The sequence below is a fragment of the Protopterus annectens genome, chromosome 12.part0 (assembly GCF_019279795.1).
Source record: "Protopterus annectens isolate FY-2018-M chromosome 12.part0, PAN1.0, whole genome shotgun sequence".
In the NCBI taxonomy this organism is placed as follows: domain Eukaryota; kingdom Metazoa; phylum Chordata; order Ceratodontiformes; family Protopteridae; genus Protopterus; species Protopterus annectens.
This window is the reverse complement of record NC_056746.1, coordinates 1267603083-1267616388: the sequence shown is the minus strand read 5'-3', so window position 1 is coordinate 1267616388 and position 13306 is coordinate 1267603083. Positions and strand designations below refer to the sequence as shown.

Below are 13306 nucleotides of genomic sequence, written 5' to 3'. Positions count from 1 at the left end.
CACCCTCATTCTCAAGAGGATGTCTCCAACTTTAACAACACCTTCCTGAATATCTTAAACTCCTTAGCCCCCACTAAAAAAATAACAAAAACAAACTTTGCTCCATGGTTAACCCAATCCACCCATAAACTAATGCTTAAATGAGACAGTGCCTAGAAAACCTGGAAAAAAAAAACACCCATCACTATCTCCAAACCTATAGAGAACTTAGGAACCTAACCAAGAAACAAGTCGATCTGGACAAAAAAACAATACTATCAAAAACCACTAGATAACCCCAACTCCAACATGAAAAAGTTTTGGAATAGTATCAACAACCTCTTACATCCAGGCAACCTTCTACCCCCAGCCCCTGTCCCAACAGCTCACAAACAGACACTGCCTCCTTTCTTAATTCCTTCTTCATCAGCTGTATAAAAAAGTTAACTAAACCTAACAACACCTCCCTCTCCCCTTCTGAGTCCCTTCCCTCTACCAATTCCACCCAGTTTTGTCTTAAACCTGTTCCTACTGCATACATCAAATCTCTTACCAAAATGAAAACCTGCTCTCCCCTCTGCTGACAACTTACATCCTCTATTCCTTAAAGTTGCAGCTAGCTAACTATGTTGCACATCCAGTCTCCATATTAGTAAAAGGTCAGTTCAAGAGAACACAGTCCCTGACATCTGGAAAAAATCCTATGTCATACCGCTCCACAAAAGTTGTAGTTCAACTGAACCAACCAACTACAGACCTACTGCCATACTATCCCCCTTATCCAAAATTCTAGAAAAATGTATTCATAACCAGCTTCTCAAACACATCATACAGGACAACCTGTTAACTCCCACCCAACACGGTTTCCTCACCACAGCACCTCCACAGCTCTCATTTCATTTACACAGAATATCACCAAAGCACGGAACAATAAAAAAATAGTCTTCTGCCTATTTCCTAGACCTATCTAAAGCCTTCAACACTGTTTCCTATACCCTACTGCTCTCAAATCTCTCTTCCCATAACCTCTCCTTGTCTACTATACTATGATTCTTCAATTACCTCTCCAACAGATTCCAATCCATCAAATGGCTTTCTGCCTCCTCCCCCTTAGTCCCAATCCAAACAAGTATTGCCCAAGGGTCAGTCCTTGGACCTCCCCGTTTTAATATCTTTATAAATAACCTACACACTTCCTGTCCAAACTCTTCATTAAAACAATAAGCAGATGAGTCTACTATTATCTCGTGCTCTTATAACTTTCTCCACCTCCTTGCTCTTACTCAAGATTTCCTCCTTTCAGTCGAAAAATGGCTGACCAATAATCAACTAATTCTCAATCCTAAAAAGACAAAACTTCTACTCTTCCTCCCTAAATCGCTACAGTAACATAAAAATACCTTCACAGTATCTTCTCTTAATAATACACATGTGTGTTGAACCACATACTAAACTTCTGGGTGTAATCATAGATGGCCAACCAAAATTTGACATACATATTCAACAAGCCATCAAAAAGACCCACCAAAAACTTGGTGTCTTATACAGACATAAAAAAATACCTCACTATTAATGCCAATTGTTCTCTAGCACAGACTTTCTTTCTCCCAACCTTACTCTATGCAGCCCCTATTCTCACCAATATTCAATCCAGTCTATTAGCTAAACTTGAAATCAATTTAGATGTGTGTCCAAATAGCTTTAAGCTAATTGAGCCAGCAGATCAAGCTCCGAGCTTAACATAGATCTTAACAGATTTTTATTTTTCAAAACGGTGCCAAAGATTCTCCTGTACAATCAAAAAAATGACATGGTGACTCTTGGTTCTTCTTCTTTAAATGAGGATTTTCCTTTATTGTGAGATCTTTTCAGAAGTTAACTGTGTTTGAGTGTGTGTGTGTGTGTGTGTGTGTGTGTGTGTGTGTGTGTGTGTGTGTGTGTGTGTGTGTGTGTGTGTGCTTTGCATATATATATATATATATATATATATATATATATATATATATATATATATATATATATATATGGGTCTACTACACATGATCGAAATTTCATATGACTGAAATTCATTTGACTGAGACCAGAACCTTAAAAGTTCAAAACACTGAAAACTCATTTGACTGAAACTCATAACACTGACACATTAAAGTAAAAGGTGTATGCCCTTTTCCCCACTGTAGTGTGATCCTGTAGTTAGTATATATAGTTAGGGGGTGTGTGGGGGGGCACAGCTCCCCATATACATTATACATTTTAAAACATACAGATGGTTACTTATAACTGCAATGAATAACTCTTTGCAGAAGACAAACTATGTGGGGGGGGTCTACACCCCCCACACCCCACAACTATATACACTAAATCCAGGATCGTACTGCAGTGGGGAAAAGGGCATTTACTTTAATGTGTCAGTGTTATGAGTTTCAGTCAAGTGAGTTTTCAGTGTTTTGAACTTTTAATGTTCTGGTCTCAGTCAAATGAATTTCAGTCATATGAAATTTTGATCATGTGTAGTAGACATATATCTATATATATATATATATATATATATATATATATATACACACACACACAGAGACACACATACGCACAGTTAGACAGCAAAATGAAACAAAGCATTTAAATTATATGAACAGTCTAAAAGGCTATATAATTAAGGTTAACACAGACACTCATTGAAGTAATATATTTGAACATATGATGATGTCATATATTTCCTTGGCTACTGTAGTACCAGTCTATTGATCAAGCAAAGAACGACAACAGACTGACATTTGCCAATAACAGGAAAGTGTAACAGAGACATTAATAATTATCTGACATGCTACAGGAATCCAGTAGATCTTCAGACTATTTACAGGTGTAAACTGTACATGTACTGATTATGTTACACCACATTGACAGATTCAGAGAGACACATGTTTTTTCAATGTTATCTTACAGGGTTGTTGGTTTAGGGATTTATAGTATAGTAAATTTATTCCAGACTTCCTAATGTCAACAGAATTCCAAATATCACAAAATGTATTTGATTAGCCTCCCAACGGAAGATCTGTGTCTACAAAATAGTTGGTAGAGACAGCATACACAGAGGTACTTAAGAGGATGTTGTAGGGGGATGGATGGGAGAAAGAATGGTGCATATATTAGAAAAACAGACTAAAATGACTTTTATTATCTTATTCGATGGACAAACAAATGTGATAAATGTTTGGAACTTCACTCCAACACTGTCATCCCTCCAATAACCCAAACCTATCCCCAATCCCAGGTCATTACCTCCTCTTCGGCAACCCAGAACCATACCTGCACTGAGGTCCCTACAGTCCAACTCTACTCTTCCTTCTACACTGTGGAATTATTCATGTGCAGGACGTTTTATACAGCTTCTGAACCAACAGGCACAATTAATCAATTTTACCAATTTAAATATTTTTCCTGAACCAAACAAAAATATCAAATGGTGTGCATAAAATGAGAAAATTTTAAATCTGCTCACCCTTTCTCGAAAAATTTGGACCAGCCAGGGACAAATTTAGGATCTCTTGTGAAAAGGAGGGCAGCAAACATGAAGAAAAAAAAAGCTACTGCTCCTTCAGCAAATCTGTAATATAATTAAACACCATTTAGTCATTTATGTATGAACCTGAATATATAAAACAAAAAGAAATCCACTGATACTATTACAGTATATAAACATCTACTCTAAGCTAAGTTCTGTAATGAGAAGCACAATCGGTCACACTTACTGCTCTGTGCTAGCATTTTCCTAGCACCAGTATTCAAGCCATCTTGTACTGGTCTGTAGGACACAGAAGGATTTAAATACCTTACAATAGACTACTTGATGTGAAAACCAGACGCTGTGCTCCTGTGCATGTTAATTAAGAAACAAACTATTCATTTCACATGGCGGCTAACATCTATTAATTAATTCCACATCTAAATCAGAAGAAAATGTGAAGGCATAAAGGCGACCCAAAGCTTTAGAAATCAGCTGAACCAGATTAGCATTTAGTGAAAACCAGAATCATGTTATGTAACTTTCATCAGGTTGGGCACTGTGTCATAAAACTGTTTGCCTACAACAGCTTCATGTTCTTGACTGTAATTCCTGCAGTGAATACATTTAGTAAAAGTTAATAAAAAGAACGGTAAAAATATTATTAATATTAACAGTTCATTAATATTTACATATCTGTTTCTATACTTGGGAATACAAGATTGTCATTAGCAAAGATTTAATATTCTGCAACAGAAAAACAGCTTTGGAAGTAATTATGTTTATGATAGTAAAGAACATGAACACAAAACTTTTTAAACTGTAAAGTTTAAAACTTACATATAAAATTAAAATTAGCTCATTTTATCTTGTAAAGCATTAACAAATTCCCAATATGAGAAATAAGCCAAGGTAACAAAAATGTAATCTGAGATATGAAATGTTACAACATGTATCCAAAAAGCACAATACACCAAGGTATGCTCATAAAATGCTAAGCTACTGCTCACAAAATGACATAATTCAGTCAGCGTGTATTATTTCAAAGTACATTTAATGCTTGGAATGCTTATTAAAGAAGGCACCATACCAAATAATTAATATATAAGTAGCAAAAAGAAAGCAGTACTGTGCACTACACAGCTAAAACAGGGGATAAAAAGACCAATATTGTTTTAATTATTAAGAGATTTCTAACCAGGTGCCGCGGTAGCGTTGTCGCCTCACAGTAAGACATTGCCCTGTTCAATTCCTAGTTAGAACGTCTTCTGTGTGGAGACATGCGTGAATGGGCGTGCCTTCGTTGAAGGTTGTGCGTCAGGGCTGGCAACTCAGCACGTAAAAATCCACTGCCAATCATTAGCAGACCGGAGTTCCACTGTGGCAACCCCTAACCGGGAAAAGCCGAAAGACACAACAACAACCGAGGTACATCGACTGAAAGAATGCAGATAAAAATGTAACAGAAATTACCACATTCACAAATTCATAAAAGAAATCCATGATGTCTGAGCAGAAACACCAAATGGAAGCCCAGAATTTTCCATCCTGTGCAGAGGGGTGTAGGGGGTTAAGGGTACAATACCCCTGATGATATGGGGTGGCCTGGATGTAACTGTCCATCACACACAATTCTAGCCATACCATATTGTGCAAAAATAAACAAATGTTGTTGTGTCTTTCGGCTTTTCCCAGTTAGGGGTCACCACAGCAGAACTCCGGTCTGCTAATGATTGACAGTAGATTTTTACGTGCCGAGTTGCCAGCTCTAACGCACAACCTTCAATGAAGGTACGCCCATTCACACATGTCTCCACATAGAAGACGCTTTAGCTGAGAATCAAACAGGACAACGTCTTACTGTGAGGCGACATCGCTACTACAGTACCACCACTGCAGTTACAAACAAATAAATAAAAAAAAAACAGCCATCAGAAATGACATCAGCCACAGAGTGTTAAGTAAGAAACCATCATCAGAGACAAAACTGTCACAATGGATCATCTAAGAAACCGTCCTCAGACACAGACAAAACCATGTTATATGTACGGAGCAGTCACGATAGACATCAGTCACACCACTTCAGGTCAGAAGCAGTCAGCAAACACAACACTGGCCATACCAAGATTGGGATTCATAAAACTCAGCCTCACTGTTGCATGATGAACAACAATTTCGGCAACTATTTTCAGCGTGTGTGCTATTCATAGACATGCTTACCATGAGCGGTATATACCAAGCAGCAGAGTCTGTGGTGGTATATGCTAATGGTCAGATAATCAGAAGGTAACAAGCAACATTACTGAAATGAGCAGGTCCATGTATGCAAAGAGATAAATCAAGATGGCAAAATGATTCAGAAATGTACAAAGAGAATGACGTACTGCTATAGCATTAATGTTGCTGAATACAACTAAATGTGCATGTACATGCTACTGAACTGTGGAAATGTGTTAAGGGCTGCCACATCATTAATTAATGTGAATATGCAAGAAAGAATATTTTATTGCCATTATGAGCCATGTAGAGAGCATCCTTGCTTTTGGGGGGTGCTGTGCCCTCCAACCTCACTTAAAATTTCATGGACTCCATGACACCGACATTGTGGACAGGTAGAAGGTAGACAGAGTCACCATGCAGGACCTACTGAATGTGTGCTAGCTTGGATTACCTATCTGAGTGAATATAAAGGCATGCATACCCTTACAAGTATTAGCTATAGGGATCTTTCGATAGCCAACAGGGGGTACAGTTGGGGTGGCTTAAGCATCTGCTACAGAGAATACTCCATTAGTTCCTGAATGCCATTATGTAGCATTTAGTGGAAATATGTCGTTTCCACATATAATAGAGGGAAACAGGTAACACCATGTGGGACTTCAGTGATTATAGCCCATGTCCATGATGTACTAGAGCCAATAGACTGCACCAGCATTGAAATAAAGGCCCCAGTGGGGGAACTGGGAAGAAGGTGGATGAACTGGAAAGGGTACCACTCCAACTTCCAGGTGGTCAGTAGTGCACAAGGTGTGATCCACAACATGCCAGCAGACCAACCAGGCAGTTACCATAATTCCCACATACAGAGCACATGTAACCTGTACCAATAGTCTGCTAACAAAGACTTCCCCCGCAGGCATCTTACTGGCAACAGTGAGTATGCCCTGGAACCTAAACTGAAGACATCCATCAGAAATCCACAGAATGAAGAAGGTCAAAGATACAACTATGCTCCATCACAAAAAAAGGGTAGTTGTGGATCATGTGTTTGGGCTGTGGAAGGCATCTTTCACTGTCCAGATTCATCCAGTGATGCCCTGTAGTACGATCCTGGTGCATTTTAAAATTATTTTCAGTTTGTGGAATGTTACACAATGTTATAATTAGAAGGCAGTTACAGCAGGTGTGTGTTTGTATGAGAAAAAGCCCAGGGCATAATAGGCAGTTAAGTCTAAGCTGGTTGAGGGCCTGGGGGAGGAACCTGCAGCATGAGGTGAACACGCTATACAGAGGCCGGAAAGTATGTCATAATACTGGAAAAGAGGCAGCAGCCTGCAAATAGCTTTGGTCTATAGTAAAGCATATACACTACACTAGAGGTAATGAATGCTGTGCTTACCCATGCACAGGGTGGCCACATTGCCAATCAGACATAGGCAATCCAAGTAACAATATACGAAGTACAGGGCATAGTTAACATAATTTGCACAGGTGGGGGAGGGAGCACAACTAGGAATGTGTTCCACAGAGAAATGTGTGAGTGCTGAGGACAGTGAAAAGTAGAACTGTACTTGTGTGCATTAGCGCTGTGTGTGTGTGTGTGTGTGTGTGTGTGTGTGAAGGCTGGAGGATTGGTACGGGGATTACTATAAAAGACTGTGAAGGGTCAGTGTAAGTGAATATTTGAGTATGTAAAGGACTTTGGCAGTGGTGATGTGAGTGTGTGTCTGCTGGGACACAGCCTCAGCATTAGTTGTGGCATTGTGTCTTGATCTAGTGGACAAATCCAGGCCATGCATGGTAGATGGTTGGGCATCTTGTGCGCACACTCACCCACCCCTGAGAGCTGCCCCTATTAGGAGTTGCACTGATTGTACCATGACCTTATCTAAATGTGAGTAAGCATACTCTGTGAATATGAATGACATCCATTACCAGATGTAACATTGCTGCTGCTACTGCCAAGACCTGGGGACAGCCTCTTCTGGCCATAATCACCTCTATAACAGATGTAACTGAGGAGGTTCTACCAGTCCAGGACCATGACCATGATCTAGGCCATCCATGGCCACAACAGTCACCATTCATGGAGGTAGCAGTGGAATGACTTCATGTATGGAATCAGATGTACATAGCAGGTGAGTATGAAAGGACATGATACATGCTAGTAGCATACCTCTCAACTGTACAGATTTCCTCAGAATGTCTAGTTTTTTGCCTCATATTTTTGGTCTGTTCCTCATAAAATCTTTGGGTTTCTGGCAAATCATTGAGGATTGAAGTCTGAAAATAATGACAAACATTTGAGTCTCAGACTTCATACCCTTCAAAAAATGTACACTAATGCAAAACCAGTTATTCTAACAACTTTCTAAGTTTCTAAGTGCAGCATTTAAAAATTATCTCTATTTTTGGAACTTTGACCCCCCCCCCCCATTATTTATGGCTTTGTCCAGATTTCTTGCTCTAAGAAGTTGTCAGCTAAGGCTAGTAGTGAATATGAGAGGACACGGTACATGCTAGTAGTGAGTATAAGAGGACACAGTACGCACTAGTAGTGAGTATGAGAGGACATGGTACATGCTAGTATCTGATTCAGTCTATTAAAACTATTACACATCCAGGACATGCACTTCCAGAGGTCATCTCACATACCCTGTGTTATTAGTAAAAGTCAGAAATAGCTCTGATATTTCTAGGCTGTGCCTCCAATATGGCCATGCACATGCTTTGGGTTACAGTGATTGACACAGCAGCTTCAGGTGGAGGGTAGTAACCATTTCTCCAATGAGCAACAGTACTCATCTCTGTTGTGTGCATCCACTCATCCTATGGGGCTCGCTGTAGATTCTGACAACTGTCCTATATGGGGTATCACACTTACATGACTGTGAGTGTTCCAAATAACATGTCCTCCACATGTGATGTGTGTCCGCAGACAATGATGCTGTGTCTCTGGTCTACATAATGGATACTCTGGTCACATTCCCTGGTCAAAAACACCCATTGTTCTCTCTGACATTGTCAGTTTATCCTCATCATCACCAGGCAGTGGCACTTCAACACTGAAGGTGCCAGAGAATCACTTGCGAACACAGCAAAACACAATACCCTGTGTAAACTTTGCCCAGCACCAGAAACGTACCTCAAATTCAGATGCAGTATTTGTAGACAAAGCATTTAAATTCCATACCTTTGCAGATGGCCAAACAGGCTGAATACCTGATGCTCTTTGTATAACCCAAAGCAGACAGCTTTAATAAGCTGAAACAGAAACAATGTCCAGCACCAAACATATGAGGACATAGTGCTGGACATTTTTTCTGTTTGAATTGAAGTAGTTTGGTCCATGCACCGTGTCTCCCTGCATGCTTGGATGATAGCTTTAATAAATTGGTCAGTGAGTATTGGGGTAAGGGAAATTAAGTCTACTGTTATATAGGAATACTGCTACATACATGGTGCATCTCCAAGGGCCATTCTTAATTCAAAGTAAAGCTCTGCTAGAACTGTGTCCACAGTGGGACCATGAGGAAGAGTCACTGTCTCTGCAAGAGGCCAGAAACACCTCCATCTCTGGCAGAGGTGGCTTGACTGATGGCCTTCCTCTTGTTAGTCTACCTTCCTGTGCCAGGTAGACAGGTCTTTGTTTCCACAGCACATATTATGTCAGTGGCCCTTCAGTGAACAATTTAATAAGTATGGTCCTGGCCACCTATGGCATTAAAGTCTTTGGAAGACCTTTCCAGGCATGGTCTCTGTAGGCTGTCTATTGAAATGTTGGCACTCATAATGATGATTGCCAACAGAAAGGAAAAAAAGATTGAAAATCCAGGAGAAGAATGAATCTCGAACAACACTCTACTCCTTTAAACTCCTTTTTTGCAGAGGCCAAGTCCCCTGCACTCCCTGATGTAGAGGAGAAAGCCATACACCCCCCAACTTATATATATATATATATATATATATATACACACATACATATATATCAACTCCAACACTGCCATACATTGCAGAAAATGGAATATTCTAGGAAATGGCCATTTTTGGACTTGGTATATGTCTGTTTTTCGGCCATTCATTCTCAGTGTTTTGGGACTCAGTCTGGCAAGTTGCAGTATTTGAAATGGTTATTGTTTTTCAGGGCCAGACAGCCTCATTCTACCCAAAGAAATGTCAGCCATGGAGATAGAGAGCCTACAGTAGCACCTCCTTCTCTGCCTGGGAAAATGTGACTTTATTTGTGGCTTTATCTCAACAGAATCGGGCTCTTCCTTATCTTATCCTTAGTATCCTTAGTAGGTATTTTATATAGGCATGGAAAACAGTGGCATTAGCATGGTGGTAATGACTGCTCCAGGCAACTCCTTACAACAGCGTCTTCCCCATGTCTGTACACCATGCTGGTGGTGTGTCTGATTCTCATACATGTCTATCAAGACAGTTTATAGAATGTCTGACCCATAACTATACTTGAAAAATTCCCACGACACCTAAACACCCTAAGGTTTCCAGTTACCAAACTGACATGAGTGTTTCGCCTCATTTTTAAAAACACTTGCACATGTTTGCCACTATTTCCCAATACAAGTCAGGCCTGAATTTGCAAAGATGTCCTATGAGTACTTGCTTCTGGGTGTGTTTTCTATTATTTGTAACATGCCTTCAGCACAACAATTGCTTTAGCCATCTAACTGCCATTTCAACAGCTCATTAAACTACTGTCATAACTAATTTGTAGTGCATGGAGCACCATGATTACTCTCCGATATTAGAAAAAAAACAGGTAAGAACTTTAGTACCACATGACCTGATCTTAACAAGTGTTAAACACTCCCAAAAGATGTTAAGATCATGTCTCACACTAAGAAAGGACAGTGCTGGCCAGCAAATGACAGCAGTAGAAGTCAAAACAGCTTCTTTATGCCAGCTGTGTATTCCTTCAATCTGTCTCTGACTTTATTTCAACATACTGAAGTGTCTAGCTGTCTTGTTTGTCAACTTTCACTAAGTGCATTACCAGCTTTAAAAGTCAGCAAAACACTTTTGCTCTTTTTTCTATGTCAAATAGTACATGGAGCAAATAAATATGCATTAAATCCAAATTATGATCAGATGTCCAATTGTAAATTAATATTATGTGTTCTCGACAAGTATGCCAAGCTTCACTCTCGAAGTGAATTTCATGGCATCCATGTCTCTAAAACATAATAAGCAGGTTACAATCAGAGATCTGGTCATAATCCTCTATATTATGTACTTCAGTAAAATAACATACAAATGTAACTATACTTACAAGACTGACGCTGAAAAATGAACTTACATTTTACAAGCTGTAATCCAGTGCGTCTCAGTAATCAGTAGTGGAATCACCTGTTGCAGTGTTTGAGGTGCAGCTCTATGAATTCTTAAGTAGTGTAATTAAGTTTACTGCCCTCCCTCATGCTAATATCATGCAATTTTGGGTGTTTGGGAACAGCGATTATGCAAATAAGGCCACACATAATGATTCGGAAAGAATATCACTGTGAACACCTAAACGTTACATGCACTTATTACTTAAACAGTACTGTGCACATGCCTAGACACGTGCATATGGAGCTGCTCATGAGCCGTTCACCCTATGGCTCGGGGGGGGGGGGTATGTAATTCCACATAGCTAATGGAAATGGAAACCCTGCATGCTGCATTCATGGCTTATAAACAGAGACATTTTTGCTGCCATTTTTCACATCTTGGAATCCATTTCACAAACATTAGAATATAGTACATACATTAGACAGACCCACCACACGTTGCACAACTGAGTTACCCTATGGTGCCCAGCAGTTGCCTAACTGGATTATGGGTGTGGCTGTGAAATGCCAGCCATGTTCATCTATGTCTCTGACAAAACAAATGTCTGCTGATTGTGCAGGAAATGTACCTTGTAGGGCTCACTGGTGGTGCATGGAGTAAACAAAATATTCTCTCACTTACTCCACCATGACCACCGATAACTCCTACTGCAGGAAGAGTATGAAGGCCTACAATACAGACACATGCATGTAAAGCTGTGACAAAAGCTGTCTCAGGTGCAACAGGAATTCCACATCATCATCATTACGGTAACCTCAAATGACATCATCCCAACCTGCTTGGCTGGTGGGAGGCCAAAGTTCCAACTGCAGCACCACTGATGTATTGTAAGTAAAATTTATCTCAACTACACATACATACTGTCAATATGTGCAGTAGCCACCTATTTTACACTATCTGGTTTATCTCTCTCTCTCTTTCTTGGCCCAGGAGCAATAACAGAGAACGCAAAAGTGCACAGGAGGAGGAGGGCTGAATACCTGACTAGCTGCCAGGGTGAATACACCTGTTTCATACATTGCAGGTTAAAGGCCGCCAGGGTGAATACACCTATTTCATACATTGCAGGTTAAAGGCTGCCAGGGTGAGTATACCTGTTTCATACATTGCAGGTTAAAGGCTGCAGGGTGAATTTACCTGTTTCATACATTGCAGCTTAAAGGCTGCCAGGGTGAATACACCTGTTTCATACATTGCAGGTTAAAGGCTGCCAGGGTGAGCATACCCGTTTCATACATTGCAGGTTAAAGGCTGCCAGGGTGAATACACCTGTTTCATACATTACAGGTTACAGGCTGCCAGGGTGAGTATACCTATTTCATACATTACAGGCTAAAGGTTTTCAGGGTGAGTACACCTCTTTCATACATTGCAGGTTAAAGTGCTGGCATAACTCTTAACAGGTATCCATGTTACCGGCAGATATGTGAGTATGTTGACATCTTATACATGTTAAGGCACTTTCTTTCAGATTGCACTTGTGCATCCCTCTGTCATTGGTAAGATTGGTAGGGTATTTTACAAGTTTCAATTACTGTACCTGCATTGCTATAAGAGAAAAATATATATTAACTGTATATTTCCATCATATCTGCACTTTTCCCCTCTCTTGCACCCTCTTTTTAACTACTCTTTCTGTTACATACATTTGCTTTACTTTTATTTTGTTTATTCTCCATTTATTTTACAATTATATGCAGTAGCATCTAGACATGCACCTTTTGCACCAGTAAGGACTGCCAACCCCTCACAATTTTCACCACCATCTACTTCATCTCTGGCACCAGCCTGCTAGGGTCACCTCCCCAACTCAATCATCAGCTGTCATTGTGAGTGCCTAAACATCAGCTGTTGGAGACAAACCATCTAACCCTGCACCAGAGTTCTGGGCTATTGTCCCCACTGGTAAAAGAGGTAGTGGAGGGGTGATACTTTGTGACTCAAAGGCAATTGACAAACATCATGAGGGAGCTGAATGACTGATGGATAGATGCCAGCATAGGCCATCTAGAGAACTTAAGCTCCCACCGAGTCAAGGTTGGAAGAAATGTCAGCTTTGTAACCCAATTCTGTCTCCCACCATGTTGGTATCTTCTTTTTGTGTCTATGCCTGCCCTTGTTTCTTGTCTAATCCTCCCAAACATCATCATCTTCCCTGGGGTTGTCTGTCGCTCCTTATCCATTGTGCTCCCCACTCTCTCGTTGTGCCAGCACCTCCTCTGTCAGTCTTGTCTGTCCTGTATGTTT

General features: G+C 40.2%; 1 protein-coding gene across 4 annotated transcripts in view; it reads right to left on the bottom strand.

The window, feature by feature from the left end:
• The window catches only part of SLC13A3 (solute carrier family 13 member 3), a 709014-nt gene that overhangs the window by 314781 nt on the left and 380927 nt on the right, over window positions 1–13306 (bottom strand). For all 4 annotated transcript variants that reach the window (XM_044090300.1, XM_044090299.1, XM_044090298.1 and 1 more), the window contains exon 8: window positions 3479–3583. In XM_044090300.1, coding sequence (XP_043946235.1) covers window positions 3479–3583 — 105 coding nt within the window. The remainder of the gene's footprint in view (window positions 1–3478; window positions 3584–13306) is intronic.